An 18,890-nucleotide genomic window follows, 5' to 3' on the forward strand; every position below is an offset into this window, starting at 1 on the left:
TAATCTGGAGGAACAGAACTACATCCGGTCTCCTTCCCCACACAGACTCAGGTTCTCCTCCAGAAATAAATCCTGTTCATTAATAAATGTGACCTCTGACCTCTTGCTGATGATGGCCACAGCTCTTGGGTTCTTCCCAGGAGGAGATGACCTCTGACCCTGCATCACATTCTGCTGCTGTCATTTAGAAATCAGTAGTGGTTCTAACATATTAAGTAGATACTTTATGGTTCCTTCCAGAACCTTTTATTATGATCCTGCTGCGGTTTGGACCAGAACCGGGCCAGCTGTTTGTTCCCTAGATTACTCTAGTCTCTGTCAGTTTGTTTTGTGTGGAAAAACATTTTACTCTTAAAGTGAAACCTCATTTCACTTTGAATGAGAGTAAAGGTGAAATAAATCAAATCTGAAGCTTTATTGATGAATTAACATAATAATATGGAGTGAAAATAGTCTCAAAGTATCTAACCACATATTTACAAGTAAACTGAATCACGCACACATTTTCTTTCTACGGTTTAGTAATCATGTTTCACAGATGCAACCATCCAAACTTACTTATGGATTACTAATCCAGTCCACACACGCACGGGTATTTTGAGTTTATTTTCCGGTTACCGAAATAAATGAATAGATGTATTTATAAACCCACAAGCCGTCCTTTAAGGGTTTAGTAATATTTCCAGAACCTTTGCGTGTTGGATCAGAACCAGGGACGGGCTGGGTCCACCTCAGGAGTTGCGGTCGGAAACAAAAAAGACGAATTCAGTCATCTGATGCATGAAGTCACTAAAATTATTTTCATGCAAACAGGAAGATGGGACTTTTAATGTGAAGGGGCTGCCAGGAAATGAGCAGCTTCTTCTCTGCTGGACATTAAAGATGGCGGCGGACGGTTTGCGGTGTTTTCTGCCGTAGTCGCGTTAGGATAGCTCGGTTGTGACGTCATGATCGGCTCGGTACCGGATGCCTCGTGTGAACCGGACCTTCGTGTTTGTGCTGCTGCTCGCCAGCAGCTGCGCGTTCCTGCTGTTCCAGCTCTACTACTACCGGAACTACGTCAGCAAGGTGAGGGGCGGGACTCCCCGCTCAGGTAAGATGTGTTGTGTTAAAGAGAGTCCAGGTTCGGCCTGAAGTGGGTCACCTGATGTAGAACAGCTGGTTCCGGTTCAGTCACGGTCCGATGCTGATCCTGGAACATTCCGGAGTTCCAGCTGACGGGCCAGTGGTTCCGGTTTGTTCTGGTTCCGGTCCAGATCCTCTGTCTCACCCCCTCTTCTGTTTCAGGAATTTGTACCGACCAGAACAGTTCTGTTGGTTCCTGCTGGTGATGCACGGTAGAGGTGGTGGCATGAACTCCTCCTCTACTCGCTGGCCCACAGGGGGCGCTGTGGGCTGTGGCGAACACACAAAGATGATATTTTACAGATGATCAATTTAAAATAATTGTGTGGAAGGAAAAACTCAAGTGAAATACAGGAGATGTTCTCAGAGACAAAATGATCTGTAGATCCTCAGATAATAACGGATGATGAGAATATTCAGTGCCAAGGTTCTAAAAACATTTTAGGTTATTTTATTTCCATCCATTCATTTTCTGTTCACCCTAATGGGGTCAGGAGGGTTGCTGGTTCCTCTCCAGCTACGTTCCGGGCGAGAGGCGGGGTCACAGGGTCACCCTGGACAGGTCACCAGTCTGTCGCAGGGCAACACAGAGACACACAGGACACACAACCATTCACACACACACACACCTAAGGAGAATTTAGAGATTTAACCTGACAGTCATGTTTTTGGACTGTGGGAGGAAGCCGGAGTGTTTATTTGTAATTTAAAGGAAAATAGACTTTGGAAAAATAAACTTTTCTCTCACCAGTAGACAGTTGGTCAGCGAGGGTCTCGGCGCCGCAGCTGGCCATCAATAGTGTTTCCATTCTTTATGACACAGTCGTTGCTAAGCTAGCTGTAGTGTCACACCAAATAAACAGTTCTTTACATGCAGTACCTCGCAGACCTCCAGGGGGGGCCAGCGGACCAGAGGCAGGTTGAGAACCGACCCAGAAATTCGACCCAAAACCAGAACCAAAAGGACAGGCTTAGGAGTCCTGGGATGGCCTAGTCAAAGCCCAGATCATTTTAATTAAACCCTTTAATTTAACAAGTGAACAACCCAAAGTTCTGACCCGGTTATGGGACTGAACATGGACCCAAAGGGTTGGCAGCAGGAAGTCCTAGCTCTGTAACTGAGTCAGTTCTGGTTCTGGTTCACGGTTGGTTCTGGTGCAGAACCATAGTTGGACCTATGCCAGAGCACTGTGAGTGAAGTTCTGGACCCTCAGACGGGTTCAGTTCAGTCAGACCTGGACTGATCATCAACCGGACCCGGGCTAACGGTTCTGTGTGTTCTGCAGGAACCAGGCCTCCACCTGCTGGACCCCGCAGGTCATGTTACGTCCAGCCAGGTCCAATGGGTGAGTCAGAACTGGTGCCGACTCGGTCCAGCTCCGCCTGAGCCTGACCCGGTTCCTCTGTCTGCAGCAGAACCTCAAGAAGTTCTTGGCGTTGGCCCAGTTCTTCCGTCTGCCGCTGTTCCTGGCCGACAGCACCACGCTCGCTCTGCTTTCCCAAGATGCTTTGCAGCAGCGGGACCAGATGAGGCGCGAGCCGCACTGCAGCTTCCTGTGCGCCGGCCGGCCAATCACATCCTTCGCTCTGCCGGCCAGCCAATGGCAGCTCAGCGTGAGTGTGTCGCCTTCAGGGTCCGGCTTCCTGCCGGAGAACGCAGCTTCCTGTTAACGCCTCTGTCTCTGTGCAGCCTGGCTTCCTATTGGCTGCTGAGCAGAAGGGCTTCCAGCTGCTGGAGGTGAGAGGTCGCGACCCCCGACTGGCCAGCCTGGACACCCTGTCAGGAGAAGAGATCCCGCTGCACTTCCTGTTTCGTCTCCACGGTTACATCATACATGTGGGTCCAGGTGCTGCCGGTTCTGGTTCTGACAGGTGTCGGACTGCTGCAGTACCTGTCCTTGTCTGCAGGTGGTGCTGCTGTATGAGCGCAGCGGGGGCTACCTGTGGCACGGCGCCCTGCGCCTCAAGGCTACCGCCGACCCGACCTTTGCCCCCTTCAGGCTGCTGGACTACGGGCGCCATGCCGGGGTCTACGATAGGTCAGCGCCTCCTGGTGGGGGTCATGTTACTGTGCCATCACCTGGATGTGACATCACGTTTGTGTCGCCCCCTGCAGGCCGGAGCTGCTGCTGACAGTCGTGGATGGGCTGGACGTTCGCGTCCCGCGCAACATTTCCCACTTCCTGGCGCAGCGGCAGGAGGCCCGGTTCCTGGAGTGCCGTTACCATGACGCCCGCAGCTTCCTACAGGTGGGTTTGTCTGAGGTGAGCCAGGTGCAGAGTCATGTGACCTCTCTCTTTCTCTCGCCATGCGCAGCTCTACCCAGACGACTCGTCCGCGGCGGCGGTGGAGTTCCGGAGGAAAGCAAAGGCGCTGCTGAGGCTAGCGGCGCAGACCCTGGGCCGGCTGGACGTCCCGTTCTGGATCAGCAGCGGCACCTGTCTAGGTAACTTTGTTTCCCGCCGCCCGCCAGAACCACGGGGCCGGCCCAACACCTTTCTTCTGGCTCTGCTACCCCCTGCAGGGTGGTTCCGGCAGTGTGACTTGATCTCCTACAGCCGGGATGTTGACATCGGGATCTTCATCTCTGACTTCCGGCCCCAAATCACAGCAGCGTTCCGCGATGCCGGGATGTCGCTCAAACACCAGTTCGGAAAGGTCCGGGTTCTGTTCTCAGTCGGACCCGGTCGGTTGGGTTTAGACTGAAGGGTGGTATGCTTTTATTTTGAAGGGCAGGTGGAGGACAGTCTGGAGCTGTCCTTCCTGGGCGAGGACGTCAAACTGGACATTTTCTTCTTCTACAGAGACGGAGACGTCGTGTGGAACGGAGGAACGCAGGCAAAGAGCGGCAGGAAGTTCAAGTAAGAATTCTACTCCTGTTTGTCTTCATGTCAAACATGAAGACAAACAGGTGTCAAACTCTGGTCCTGGACGTCCTGCAACTTTTAGATGAGCCTCTGCTGCAGCAGCTGAACCTTAATGAGGTCATTAAGGTTCTGGAGAACTGATCTACACCAGGAGGTCATGAAGCCGTTTCATTCCAGGGTTTTGGACCTGTGGCTCATCTAAAACCTGCAGGACAGCGACTGGAGTTTGACACCCTGCTCTAACAGAACCAGCCTGATCCAGAACCAGAACCACCTGGTCCAGGATCTCTGATCAGAACATGTTTGTCTGTAATGTATGTGAAGGTTTAACTACAGCTACCTAAAAGCCTGTGGTTCTGATCCATTTACTAAGCAGAATTTTTTTAATCACTGTCTTTTTATTGAGTTTTTTTCCTTTAATACCGTAATTTCCGGACTATAGAGGCACCTGATTATAAGCCGCACCCCCTACATTTTTAAAGGAAACACATTTTGTACATACATAAGCTGCACCGGTGTATAAGCCGCATGTTCCTACATTGAAACATGAGATATTTACAAAGAAAGACGGTACACAGAAAGTGTTTTTAAAGTTTTAATAATATGCTGTAGCTTTTCTTTCTGAACAGCAGCAATATAACAAAACAACACTAACAGGGCTGGTTTAAATAACATACAGTTAAAAGTCACAGAGAGCCGTCATCCCCTTCCTCCTGTGCACTGAAACCATGGAAGTCTTCTTCCTCACTGTCTGTTTCCTTCTTTATCGGCTCGATTGCTTTTAACTTGAAAGCTGCATCATATGCATTTCTTCTTGCATTCTCCATGATGAGGGTCTGTTCAAGCTCATTTTATTCATGCACAAAGCACGATGTTACATTAGTCTTCCTCTACAGATATATTCCAGGTGTCTCAGGCTTACCTTTTCTGCTCCAGCGCCCCCTACTGGCTGTAATTCATAAATAAGCCGCATCGTTGTATAAACCGCAGGGTCGTGAGACAAAAGTCACGGCTTATAGTCCGGAAAATACGGTACATAGAGGTTGTGAATACAAAGAAGTGTATCTAGTTAAAGTGTATCTAACACATACATAAAATAATACACACAGAGAAAATAATCCCTCCAAAGTAATCCCATTTAGTCCACCCACTGCATTCCTATCCCTGACAGAAACAGAACACATTTTAATAAAATTAATTAACTTAATTAATCTGGAGCATTATTGTATGTTTTGAAATGAATCAAGAAAGGGTCCCCATGTTTTTTCAAATGTACCTGTTGCGTGTTGAAGAGAACATCTAATACTTTCCAGTTTCAAACCTGACATGAGGTCACAGAGCCTCTGCTTGTGAGTTGGAGGAGCAGCAGCTTCCACCTGGTCAGAACTGTGCGCCTCGATATCAGTGAGCAAAATGCCAGGGCCCGTCGTTTAGAGGCTGGGAAAGGCAACACTGAACCCAAAGAGACCCAAGAGAGGACCAGTCCGTTGCTACGTCTACACTGTCCACATGGCAAACCGGAAGCCACTAAGCAGAATTTAATCATGTCAGCAGAAGTTCATAGTCTTGAAGGCGCCCCCTGGTGGCGCAGTTCTCTCTGCCGTCCACCATCTTCTTCTTCTCTGTCTTGCTTGTCTGAATGTGAATAATATTTCTTCTTCTTCTCCAGGTACGTCTTCCCTTCATTCTCCCTGTGCTGGGCGGAGCTCCTAGAGGTCAAAGTTCGTGTTCCATGTGAAACGCTGGACTACGTGATGGCGAACTACGGCACCACATGGAGCGTTCCCGTGAAGAGCTGGGACTGGAAGTCGTCGCCTAGCAACGTGATAGAAAATGGGGTGTGGCCTGTAGCGGAGTGGGCGGGGCTTATCCAGGTGTACTGAGCAGCTGCTACTTTTTTACACCAGTGTTTCCCAATTCCAGTCCTCAGGCCCCCCTGCCTGCATGTTTTAGGTGTTTCCCTTCTGCCACACCTGGATTGAATCTTTGGGTGATTAACAGGACTTGGTGGCTGCAGAAGATGTCATGCAATCATTTGAATCAGCTGTTCTGGTGTAGAGGCACATCTAAAACATGCAGGCAGGGGGCCCTGAAGCCTGGAAACACTGATTTACTGTCTGTCAAAGAGGTTTAATAAAACTGTTGGGGAACCAGCGCCTCCTGCTGCTCATTATTATCACGACAGTCAGGTTCTACCAGTTCTCAGAACCTTATGGGTTCCTTTTCCGGATCCCAGCGAGTTCAGTCAGAAAAGTTATGGACTTTCACTAGAACCCTCTGATTCTGCCACACTACAAAGGCGGGACTTCCTGAGCAAAGAGGTTCTGGTACCGGCTTGGTTCTTTGCCACACTGCTACTTCTGTGCGAAAGAACCAGTACCATCTGATTTCAAGATCCAGAATTTTAGCTCTGAACCAGGACTCAGAACCTGACTGAGGAAAAAACCTGCAGATCCAGAACCAGGCCCAGTTCATAGAGTGGTGCTGGTTCTGTTATGCAGAAACTGAACAGATTAACGAACACCAGAACTATTTGAGCATCCTGCATGACCTGGTGGGTAGTAACAGAACCAGACAGACACTCGGAACCAGAACTTTATTTTCTGTACAATCATTCTCACAGCAGAACCGGAAGTGTTGTTTCTGTAGGACTTTGGTTCCAGCTGACAGTTCCAGAACCGGAACCATGTCCATACGTCACCTCTGACGTCATTCCGCCACATCACGCGGCTTCTCCTTGTGGACCACGTGACCTTTGTTGATCAGGTCCGGAACTTCCACGGCCAGCCAAGGCGCGAGCCCGAGCGCCATGAGGTGCGCGAGCCCGAAGCGCGGCACATTGCGCGCCCACAGTGGGGCGAAGTGCTCGGTCAGGCAGATCTTCCCGCCTCGGAACATCTTGGCGGTCTTCCCGTCCAGCTCCGGAACCGCTACTTCCGGCGCTGTTTCCGGGTACGTCACCGGGATGTCGAACTCCACACGAAACTCGTAGCGCAGTAGCTCATGTACGAACCAGCAGGTACCAGTCCAGCGCGTGCCATCCAGGTTGGACTCCAGCCGGAACCAGTCATTGTCGGCGGCCTTGTTCTGTTCTACGAACCGGATCAGAGCCTGGTACTCCTCCTTCAGCCGCTGCGGCCACAGCGCGCGCTCCCGCGGGCCCGCGTGCGTCTTCAGGAGCGGGATCTGCGACACGGCTCTGCGCGTGGCCTCGTCCGCCATGGTGCCACTGTTCGGTTCGGTTCTGCTCCGGCTTGTTTGTGTCGGCTCTACTTCACCCTGACGTGGACGTGCGGCTCCAGAGAAACCGGAAGCTGCTGTAACCTGCGGAGCCCTTTCCGGTCCCTTCAAAGCAAAAGCCCCGGCTGGTTCTGAATGATGCTGACCGGATCAGAACCTCAGAGCTGCGAACCAAACCGCGATGACGTCACTAACAGGTTCAAATAATTAACATAAAAACCTGCAACAGGTTAGAATCTGCGTTTCGACCCGAACAGAACCTGCTGGGTCCAGTTTTAACACTTAAATCCAATTTGTGGTTCTGAAACAGGTGTTTGAAAGGAGCGGTACCGACTAATCCCCTTCATCCAGTTCCAGTAGAGTCGTTCAGAAACATGACCTCTGACCCAGGCTGGGCTTTACCTTTCAGAACCACTGAAGTTCTGGACCTCTGACCCGTTCAGCTTTTCTAACGGCTTGCAAAACCCAAAATTATTCATACTCCCAGCAGCTTTAGATGGTTTTATGTTTCTTTTGACCAGCAATAATAAAGAACTGGGTCCAAACTGCTGGTTCTGATTTATCTTGAGATTGAGTCACATACCCCTGACTGCAGCAGGTCTGGTTACTTAACCGGGTCCAAAAGAACTCAGATCACCAGGTCTGGTTTGAGATTTGCATTTGGACCCACTTCAAGCCTCAGAGTTCCCACTGATTGTGGTCGGATATTCTGATTCTGCTGGGTCAAGAGTTCTGGACTGAAGTCCACTGAGGCGGTTCTGATCAGCCACATCATTTACCAGGAAGGAGTCTCAGGCTCCGCCCCCTCTGAGTCTCCAGTCAGCAGGACAACAACCAATCAGACAGCAGCAAACAAACAGGAAGTGACAAAACAGGCAGGTTTCATGTGGAACATTAAAAAACCTTTAATATGAAGGATCCAACAGGAAACATCCAACCTTTCACAATAAAATCACTATTGTTTGCGTCATGTGACCCTGGGAAGGCCCCGCCCTCCTGTTGGCACCCAGCCTACAGACTGACAGAGCATTCTGGGAAATGAAGTCATCATAAAAAAGTTTTTACGGACTTTCAAGTTAAAAGTTTGACCAAAGAAACTTTATTGAAGAAACGGACGTGAACACTGATGATGTCATCCTGCAGCTATTTATACATAATTTGAAAATGAATGGGAAGTCAGGCTGTCAAAATAAGAGCGCTCAGTTCCATGTGATCACCTGCGGTACCGCCCCCTCTCCTTGTCCCTCTCTCTCTCCCTGTCCCTCGCCCGCTCTCGCTCGCGGTCGCGCCGCGGCCCGCCGCGCTCTCGCTCTCGCTGCCGCTCGCGCTCACGCCGGCTGCTCACCACTGCCTGCGTGCGCCGCAGAAAGTCGTCAACTCGCATGTCGTAGTCGTGCTGCAAGACAGGAAACAGGAAGTCAGACGCAGAAGGTTTCCAATCACTTTAGAACCGGATCAGAACTCACTGGGCTGGACGCGAAGGCGCGGTGCTGCGGCACGCGCTGCTTGTCTCTGAAGCGAGGGGGCGGAGCCTCGTGTGGCGGCAGGGAGGGGTGGTGGTGGTGGAAGGCCTGGTGGGGGGGTGGCGGGGGGTGGCTGTGGTGGTAGTAGGGCGGGTGGTGGGGGGGCTGCTGCTCCACGCCGGGGTACGCCGCCTGTCCACACAAACAGGAAGGGTCAGCTGGTTGGGGGCGGGGCTTAGAGCCAGTTCCCTCAGCGAGGTGGGCTCATGGGAACCAGCAACCAATCAGAACTCTCTAGCTTAACTCCTCTCTGATTGGTCGAATTTAAACCAGTAAAACTTTGGATCAGAACAGAGAACGGGCCTGGCCCCGCCTCCAGGTGAACTGGCCAGGTGAGGTAGCTCAGCAAGCTAGCATGCCTGATCCAATCAGAACCCAGAACCATACCAGAGTCTGCCAGGGAGCCGGGGGCCCCACGTTGTGGTGGTAGTCCCTCATGTAGTCGTAGGACTGAAACAGGTGAACACAGGTAGACGTCACACAGGTGAGCGTGCCGACATCACGCTGCAGAGGCCACGCCCCCAGACTCACCCCATTCAGGAAGACGTCTCGTCTGACACTGGAGAATCTCCTGCAAGAAGAAACATCACGTCTTACTTTCTACCTGAAACTGAGGCCCCGCCCACTGCCAGGTGAGTCTCACCTGTCCACGGGCTGGCTCCGTAGGTCTGGGATGAACCCTGGTGATGAGCAACAGTTAATGACAGATAAACGTTACCCCTAACAGGTGAAGAGGCTGAGCTACTTAGACAGCAAGCTAAACTAGCATGCTAGCAGGCTTGTGAACAGGTGATCTGCACCTGGCCGCTGGTTGAAGTCGGGCGGGCCATCAGCTCGCGGTCGCTTCCTGCCATGAAGGTCATACTCTTCAGGTCGACGCCTACGTGAACAAGTCCACAATTAAGACACACACACGCGGACAAAACCACACACACACACACACCCACACACACGGAGGCAGGTACAGTATTCCCCGAGCGTCGTCTGCAGGCTCCTGACCAGAGAGGCGGGGTCAGAGCAGCCAGGTGCTGCTGCTGTCGTCATGGTGGTGAACCCTGGTACGTTACCTGCTGCCACTCTGATCCTGTCACCATGGTGACAGTTACCCCATCCACAGACCTGCGCTCAGGTTAGCGTCCGCCAAGCGGTGGTCCTGCGGGTCGGGTCGGTTCTGACCCTGGCTCTAGTCACACTCTCACTCACACAGGAAGGAAACAGAAGAAGCCTCTGGAGGGCGACATACCGCTGCTGGAGCCGTTAGGGAAAACTAACAAACAGTTCCTCATCACGTCCATTACAGACCCTCTTATTTTGAAAGGGTGATGGTGATGATGATGGTGCAGTCCTGTTAATCAACACCGAAAGCCCCGCCCCTTTGTGCCCAAGCCCCGCCCCCTCCATACCAACAGTCCTGAACACAAGCAACCAATCGGGGCGTTCCAGCGTCCGTCGGCTCCTCCCCCCGGTGCCAGATCAATCCATCAGCCCATCAGCCCCCCTCCCCCCACAGTCTGCCCCAGCAGGGGTGGCGGGGGGACAACATTGTCCTTCAGGTAGGGGGGGGGGGGCCCTGCTGTCAGTCCAAAAGTCCTTCGTTCCTGTGATTTACCTCACAGAAAGCCAGGAAGCCCCGCCCCCAGCCACACCCACCTGCTCAAAGCCAGAAACAGTTCCACCCCCCTCCCCCCATCAGTCCATCGTCCTTTTATTCAGAAAGGTCAGCCACAGTCCGACTACCCGCCAAACAACTTCCTGCAAAGACAAAATTTCATCATGAGAGAAATTCCATCTTGTGCCGCTCTGTCGCCGCCATCATTAGCAGGCGGCGCTCCAATCACACATCAACTTCTCAATTTGGTGACCTCATCACGCCGCCGGGGAACTACTTCCTGCCTGACTCAAAGCTTCAACCAGAACGGCGCAACAACAGAGCGGCACCGTGTCCGTGGTCCGGCAGCAGGTGGCGCCACGATGCGGCGGTAGAACAGGAAGCAGGGGAGGAGCTCGGTGATTGGCTAACCTTCCCGGCTCACGCTGTGGCGGGCGGCCGCGTGGCCGCAGCTCTGACGGCGTCTGGCCCTTCTGACGCACGCGCCGCGCCACATGGTGCACATCCACGCTCTCGTCCAATGGGAACAGGGCGCACAGCTGGGCGCCCACCTTCGGCTGGATCTCCTGCAACAGAGCACACGGTTGGAGAGGAACCGGGACCAGGACCAGAGCCAGGACCAGGAGGACCTCACCTGGCCGTCCCGTCCGATCTTCACGGGTTTGTTGTCGTTCCAGGGGTTGAACAGGTGAGCCGTCTTGATGAAGGGCAGCTCCCTCCTGCAACACAGGACTGTCAGAACCAGGTCCGACCAGAACCGGGTTGTCCAGGTTCAGGAAGCAGCTGACCTGCAGAGCCAGTCGATCTTGAAGACTCCACCCAGCATCTTGGCGTTCATCCCAGCAGGAAGGACCCAGTGGATCGGAGAACCGTCATGATGCGACTCTGACGACAGGCGAGCGAAACCTGCAGGAAACAGGAAGTCAGAGCCATGGAAACAGGAAGTCATAGTGATGAAGAGAAGTCAGGAAGCAGATGAAGGTACCTTGGAACTTGCCGCTCTCCCTTACGGAGAAGACGAGGATGACGCTGCGCGCCGACTGGAAGGCGGCATTCAGTTTCTTCTCGTTGACCGGCAGCGTGGACCAGACGCCCTGAAGGCAGGACACGGTCGCCATGGAGACAGAGCACAGTAACCAACATTAGTGCACGTCGGCGATGGTGCCGGCAGCAGAGGGAGCCGTGGACCGACCTTCGCCTTGGCCAGAGAAACGTTCTCGTGGTTGTTGCTCTTGATGAGGAAGAAGCGGGCTTCCCGCAGGATGTAGCGCAGCTTGCTGGTGGGATCTGCAACGACAGAGGCGTGTTCAGTCAGCGGGCCGGGTTGGTACCGCCGGGTCGGGAAGGTTCTTACTCTCTATTCCTTTCCGAACTGCTCGAACCGACGACGACAGCTTCTCTCGCTTCTTCTCTGACCCTTTCAGAATAAAAGCACAGCACTGATATCAGAATTAAAGCACAGCACATTTCAGCTGCTGAGGTGAACGGCGGTCGTTGCCATGGTTACCTGATGCTTCAGAGGCGGAGCCTGAGCGTCCCGAATCCCCGTCTGAGAAACTGACAGAGGAGGCGGAGCGAGAGTCGCCAGCCTCGCTGCGCGTGTCATAGTCATTCCCGTCGCCATGACGCTCATCGTATTCATCCTCCTCCTCATCTTCATCCTCCTTCTCTCCCTCCTCCTCCTCCTCTTCCTCTTCCATACCCTCCTCCCCCTCCTCCTCCTGATTGTCTTCCTCCTCTTCCTCCTCCTCGTCGTGCGAGGCGGCGGGCGAGGAGCTTCCCGACGCCGGCTCTGAGCTGTACTCCGCCTCCTCCTCCGATTGGTTGTCTTCACCGTGAGGGGAGGGGCTCACTTGCCTCTCGTCGCGGCGCAGCTTCTAAACACAAACAGGAAGTGAGCGGTGGTGCGAGCGGCAGGCGGCCCGCTCAGGGCGTGGGGCGTTACCCGGCTCAAAGCCTCCACGCTGCGCTGCGACTCTCGGCGCCGGCCGTCCTCCACGCCGCGGCTCCGTGTGCCCTCTTGGGCGCCGTGCCTCCCCTTTCGCTCCTCGTAGTACTCGTGATGGTAGGCGGCGGTGTGGCGGCGTGGGCTGGACGCCTTCTTGGAGCTCAGCGCCCGCTTCCCAGAGGACCTGGAGGGGGCGTGCCCTGACGAGGGGCGGAGCCTCTTCACGTCCTGGTTGTCCGATCGCTCGCTCTTCCTCTTCACTCCTGAGAGGGAGAGGACCGGCTGATGACGTCATAGCTGCTGCTGTGACATCATCGCTCACAGTGGCATCATGTGAAGTCAGACTGGACCGATCCCAGAACCAGAACACAGTCCAGGCTCTGAGGGAGCCGGTTCCGTACCTTTCTTGTCGCTGACTTCGCGTTCCGTCTCCGGATTGTAGAGCTCGTCATCCTGATCCGGCGCTTCGGTCAGAAGATCCTCCAGAACGTTCAGTTCCCCGTCTGAAACAGAACCGAGACGCTGAGGGACAGAGACGGGGACAGCGGCCCCTACAGGACATTCTGGGTCAGTTTTTCCCTCTGGTGGCGGTTCTGGTCAGGAACATGAACCAATCAGAGGCCAGCTCACCTGTGCGTACAGATGCGTTAGCTACTATTGCTAACAGCCACTCAGCTTTACCTGACAATGCGTTGCGTTGATTCAAGGTAGAGAGAAACAAGCGGCGCTGAGGTTGGTTCCTAACTCAAAATGAAACTTTTCTGGTTTTAAACTGTTTGCACTTCAGCCTGAAACTTTTCAGGATTTTATTTATAACTGAACATTTTCGAAATGGAACCAAAACTTTAAACCAAAAAATGACTTTTCATCATATTGTTATAATCTAACTTAATTCTACTGTTGAATCAAATGACTTTCAGTCCACTCATCCAACTCATTGCTCTGGTTTGGGGGGATATATTTGGATTAATTATTTTGAAGTGAACTTGATAAATATTATCTTATCACTGATCTGGAATTATGGCCCTAAATAAAACTGAAAGCATCCAGAATGAAGCCTAACTGGAATCTTTTTGCCTTGAAAAACAAAATTAAAACTACACAAATAATCAAATTAAAGACAGTAAAACTATTTTTAAAATATTCCTGGAGCTGGACCTGACTCGAAGCCTTTCTGACGGACAGTGACGACACGTCCAGGCAGGGACAAGTCTCCAGCAATATTTCCTAAACCTTTTTTCCTTCATGTTCCTGCATCTATATGGACTTTTCAAAATAAAACGTAAATAACACGTCTTGTCAGTGATTGGCGGGTTGGACGCCGCGCTGAGTCTGAGGTCTGGAAAAATCACACAATCAAGCAAAGAATCTGGAGAACGGACACATCACTGTGCTGCTAACCGACACCGCTACGACGATACGGCCCACGTTTCACAGCCAGCAAAATGTTTTCGTTATAAATATATGAACCCGCGCTGCGCTTCGGTGTGTTTTGATTCAGTTAGCACCAAAATACATCGACTTTCTGACAGATCATCAGTGGAGCAGATGCTTAACTTAGCGAACCAATCACAGCGGGCGTTCAGGTAATCCCTTATTAATAATCAAAACAGAAAACTAACAGACTGAATGTTCTGGGGTTTTATGCATGTTTTGCCTGGAATGATTTTTATGTTCCTGATGTAATCTGTGCTCTGTGCTCTGTTGCCATGGCAACGAGTCTGTATGTGATGTTAGCATGTAATGCTGGTTTAAACAGAGAAACCAAACTGTTTATAGATCTGCATCCAGAGAGAATACAGACTTTACACATTCAAACATCTCAGCTTTAATTTAAGTCACATTAAATAGAAATTGGATCATAAATATGGGGCCATTTTTGGCTTCCTGCTCATCCTGCACTGAACCGTCTGGTTTTGTGGACGTGACTCCATGCACAGTAAAGGCTCCTGCAGGTTCACGTCACTAGCTGCAGCGGCTACCTGGCTGATACAGTAACATATGATCCCTCTGCTCCACAACAGCCCCCAAAAAATCGCTTGCAGAATCACAGCTGAGACAGAAAAACATAAGAAGATTAATTTAAACCTGTCTTATTGTATAAGTTTACAGTAAAGAAATATGTTTGCTATATTAAAGACACATCATATCTGAACCACACCAATAAAAATGCAAAGTTTCACTGACAAGAATTCATTTGGCTCAGTTATTCTGCTTTTAATATCATTTTGATTTTTATGGAATCTATTGTTTCTGAGCATTTCATAAGATCGGGTAATAAACTATATTATTGTGATAATTCTTCACAGAAAATATTTCTGAATCTTGTAACTTTTTTGAACTGCAGGCAACCACTGAGCAAATATAAACCATAAAATAAAATCTGACTGAAAAGTTCATTTTTTAGTAATTCCAACATCAACTGAGACATTACTGGCTGATATTGAGGAAAGTATAGATTACCACAGATTTGATCCCTGATTCTTTTAGAGTCACTCCTGCATGTTTTATTCTCTACCTGGTTTTAGTAACAACCTTTCCAGCATGTCAATGTTCTTCTTAGGTCTCTAATGAGCCACCGTTGGATCCAGGTGCGTTAAACCAGGGAGAAACTAAAACATGCAGGATGCCGGTGTTCTGTCAGATAGCCATACATGTCAGAATAGCATACATATGGTAAGAGCGCATGCGCACGCATGCGCTCTCTGCAGGAGGTCCGCCATATTGAGAGGAGTCGTCAGCTTGTCATACGCGAGAAGAGACACAATAAAAAGTAACTAAATAAATTAAATTTAATGCTGCTGCAGCTGCAGTAAACTACAAAACACGTCCTAAAACACGCCCTGTTTAAATTCACGTCCCCCACTTCCTTAATATTTTTGGGTTGGATAACATGTCTGCTAACTTGGATAGCATGTCGTGTATGAAAACGCAATTTTTACCCACACTGAAACTGGGGCAAAACCAGTGTTTCACTTTTGAAAAAAATCCTTATCTACGTCATGATTCTATGTTGCTGATTAAATAAAATCATATGGTAATGACAACGTATACATGTCTGAGCTAAGCGTATGACTATCTGACAACGTATGCTGAAACGTATGCAAACGTATGCTGATCTGACAGATATAGCAATCAGTTTGTCATACGCGTATGACGATCTGACAATGTATGGGTATCTGACAGAACACCGGACCTCAGGGACCCGCTTTGGGCTCCACTGGCTTAGACATGTTCAGAATCTGCAAATAACTCAAAATACCCAACTAGACGTGTTCATGGCTTTGTGTTGACCAGTCACATTTACCAATCAGCAACACTCTTCTCATTAGGATGAACAAAGAAAAACAACAACACGTGAATTGTTGTTTTCACGTTTGTATTAGCTTCTAATATAGAAACATTAGAAGCTAATATTTTTATTTCAGGTTGCATTACATATTAAGTTGTGTTATCGCGGGAAATTTTCAGGTCAGGTGGTCCGTGAGTGTTTGCTAAGTGACCCTCAGCCTGAAGATGTTAGATAAACACTACCTTAGAGAGAGAATCACCTCTAGAAACCGATCATTTTCTACAGATGAACTGAAGCAGTCAGGAACAAAGACGCCGCCGTGTTGCTAATGCTAATAGCGTCCATTAGCTGCTAGCACCTTTAGGCCGCTGCTGGTCAGTGATTCTCTTGTGTACACCGACAGGTATACATATCAGGTAGATATATCGTGAATTCCGCGGGTGTTTGGTCAATATTGATAAATAAATACGTCACCGTGGTGCTAATGCTAACAGCTAATGGCCTACCTTTGTCCTCGCGCCGGTCGGCCGCCATGACTCGCTTAATGATGTTTTTCTGTCTCGAGGGCAGAAAACTGAGATGGACTGACTGGTTTTACTGGAAATAATACAAAACTCCAAAAAACCACCAAGAAGACCAGCTAGACCATCTGGAGGAGTCAAATGGCCAACTGCGGCTGGCGCTGCTGCTTCTTGTTGTGAAGGTAATAGCATAAACAACGACGTGGTGAATTACCGCCACCTACAGGTGAGGAGGATCAGGACAAGCAAGGCTTACAAAAAACTTTATTCTCTTTATCAGCCCAGTTACTAATTAAATATGTCTTTACATATCAAATAAGTATTCTTTAATATTCAGAATATATGTTATAACTGGTTCATTTTTTAGCATCCACCTTTTAGCTTTTGATCTCACAGCTTTTCTGATCTGCTCCCTTTAATGTCACATCTCCACCAGTTGTGCTAATACAGTGGTTCCCAAAGATCTTCTTCTGGGCCTCCTTATGGATTACAATAACCCTCCCCACCCCCAAAAAAACAAACAAACAAAAAATCAGCTGGGTACACAGTTGATTTTTGGTGTGCCCAAAAATCAACTGTGTGTGTAGACATACACCCTGAGTGGGTGGGCAGGGCTCGAACATGCAGGATTAAATAAAACTTCATATTTGATAGGTAAACATCCTGCAGGTATAGCTAAGAGTTTGGACATGGAGACAGGAGAACATGTAATAATTAGCAGTTATAAAATTTTTAAACAAAACAAGATTATACTTTAGGTTAAAAAAGGAAAATATTCTGTTCCATACTCCAGCGCAGTAGATGGCGATAAAGAATCTTAATCTGCCATTAAAAAACACAAAGAACAAAAAGAAGAAGGCCTTGCATGATGTGTAATTTTCAAGTACACCTCGCCAAGTACACTTCGCTGCAGCAAACAGAAAGGGGCGGGGACGGACCACTGTCAGTCTCTTTAATCAATATTCTAATAATTGTAACAAAGAATTATATCCATAAATGTCGCTATGCTAAATGCTCCCTCTCAATCTCTGCTCTCAAAAATGAACTTTCCCTTTTCAAAAGATGTCTGAGAAAGATGCAGAATTTAAATGCAATTAAATTGTTTGAGTTAATTGAAGATTTTCAGTTGGTAGTCCCCACTGATTAATTTATTTTAACTACTATTATTATTTTATTTATTTATTTTATACTTTGTTCCAGCCTTTGTATTTAATTGTATTTTTCAAAAGCAGGAGTTGTGATATTTCTTCTTGTATTGAAATATTTGTTATTGACTTGTTATTTGAGATTGTTATTGTTTTTTTTATATATTCAATAAAAAAAAAAAATAAATAAAATAAAATAAAAAAAAACACTGTCAGTCTCATAGAAATGGGACTATTTCATTCCAGACATGACGGGGGCGCTAGTGACACTATTTCCTGTACAAACCGTTTAATAATAATTATAATAATAACGTATTTTATTTGACAACGCCTTTAAAAACACCCAAGAACACTTTCAACATTAAAAATACAAATTAAACAGTAAAGAAATGGCTACAAAACGCGATATGTCACGTGGCATGTCTGTCACGTGGTATGTCCCTTTTTTATCTTTAAATCTTTATTAAATCTTTATTTAAAATTATATTAGTAACAAGCGATCTAAAATGAGCAACAATAAGGAATAATTATGGAAATGTATTTATCTATCCTTACACCCCATCTATCTCAAACAAAAGTCATAAAACATAAATTCAATCAATATTTTGGAGACAAATGTACATTAACATCACATTTCTCCATCCATTAATTATCATGAATTATCCTTATAGTGGGTCATGAGGGCTGCTGACCCTGGACAGATCACCAGTCCATCACAGATTCAGAAAACAGATATAAGTAAATACTTGCTGGTGCTGAAGTTCAAATATTAGATTTTGATGTTGTGAATGGTACTTTTAAAATAAATAAGTTAAAATCTAAAATATAACATCCTTTAACTTATTTAATAAGAACTAGATGTAAAAGAGGTTTGGTCAGTTTTACATTTAGTCGACAATTTTGGCCAACTTAGTGCATCCATTCACGGTGCATTTTTGTTGTTTATTTGCCAAATATTTTTCTTATTATTCACATTGTGAATATAATTTACAAACAAACCAAAAGACTTCTAAACTTCTAACTAGTGACATTCTGTAACTAGAATATTCTTGGCTGCAGATAAACTGGATCAATTATCATAGTTCAGCATAATGTCTCCTATAAGGACTCCAGCTCAACCAGTAAACTGACTGGTGTCCCACTATTCCATATTAATTCTACCAATGGCAATAGATTCCCGGCAGTAGACACTGAGCTGGTAACCACCAGAGAGAATCATAATTTTTCTACATGAAAACCTTTTTGGATAAAGTCACTGGATACATAAATTAGACCAATGTGTAATTTCTAACTGTCTTCATCTCACCTGCTCAGGTGTTTCCCTCCCAGCCTAACGGCGCCGGTCTCATGTCCTCCACCCTTCAGAAAGTCCAGCTCAGGATAACTTTAATCTTATTGTCGTGTTCTGTGTTTTTCTGTATGTTTATTTCTAGTTTCCTGTGTGTCTGAGTCTCTGTGTTGTCCTGTTTCCCCGTGATTAGTCCCCAGGTGTGTCTCGTTCCCTGATTACCCTCTTGTGTATTTTGTGTCACCTGTGTGTGTCTGTCTTTGTCGGATCCTTGTCTGCAGTCAGTGTACGTCAGTGTACGTCTCAGTTAGAGTCGACTGTTAAGTCCTCGC

General features: G+C 48.4%; 3 protein-coding genes across 7 annotated transcripts; 1 reads left to right on the forward strand and 2 right to left on the reverse strand.

Annotated features, from left to right (window-relative positions):
• Positions 1–818: 818 nt before the first annotated feature.
• fktn (fukutin) lies at positions 819–6,147 on the forward strand. 5 transcript variants are annotated; one of them, XM_044096138.1, is made up of 10 exons: positions 819–1,068; positions 2,412–2,471; positions 2,539–2,739; positions 2,816–2,962; positions 3,034–3,164; positions 3,242–3,374; positions 3,442–3,571; positions 3,650–3,783; positions 3,857–3,986; positions 5,662–6,147. In XM_044096138.1, the coding sequence occupies exons 1-10, from the start codon at positions 967–969 to the stop codon at positions 5,703–5,705; spliced, it is 1,212 nt and encodes a 403-aa protein (XP_043952073.1). In that variant the 5' UTR covers positions 819–966; the 3' UTR covers positions 5,706–6,147. The 5 variants fall into 5 exon arrangements, with proteins under 5 accessions (XP_043952073.1, XP_043952071.1, XP_043952072.1 ...); XM_044096136.1 differs by having other exon boundaries at positions 3,862–3,986; XM_044096137.1 differs by having other exon boundaries at positions 2,542–2,739; positions 3,862–3,986.
• A 426-nt stretch (positions 6,148–6,573) lies between these two features.
• On the reverse strand, positions 6,574–7,990 carry ufc1 (ubiquitin-fold modifier conjugating enzyme 1). Its single transcript, XM_044096141.1, has one exon. The coding sequence runs from the start codon at positions 7,212–7,214 to the stop codon at positions 6,702–6,704; it is 513 nt and encodes a 170-aa protein (XP_043952076.1). The 5' UTR covers positions 7,215–7,990; the 3' UTR covers positions 6,574–6,701.
• A 318-nt stretch (positions 7,991–8,308) lies between these two features.
• Positions 8,309–16,322, reverse strand: ythdc1 (YTH domain containing 1). The gene is made up of 16 exons (XM_044096135.1): positions 16,111–16,322; positions 12,714–12,815; positions 12,310–12,575; positions 11,872–12,241; positions 11,719–11,781; positions 11,557–11,651; positions 11,350–11,458; positions 11,153–11,270; positions 10,999–11,083; positions 10,776–10,930; positions 9,556–9,635; positions 9,399–9,435; positions 9,287–9,326; positions 9,143–9,205; positions 8,699–8,887; positions 8,309–8,628 (listed from the first exon to the last, which is right to left on the reverse strand). Exons 1-16 carry the CDS (start codon positions 16,136–16,138, stop codon positions 8,446–8,448), a joined length of 1,983 nt encoding a protein of 660 aa, XP_043952070.1. The 5' UTR covers positions 16,139–16,322; the 3' UTR covers positions 8,309–8,445.
• Positions 16,323–18,890: the final 2,568 nt, after the last annotated feature.

The sequence above is a fragment of the Gambusia affinis genome, linkage group LG17, assembly GCF_019740435.1.
Source record: "Gambusia affinis linkage group LG17, SWU_Gaff_1.0, whole genome shotgun sequence".
In the NCBI taxonomy this organism is placed as follows: Eukaryota; Metazoa; Chordata; class Actinopteri; order Cyprinodontiformes; family Poeciliidae; genus Gambusia; species Gambusia affinis.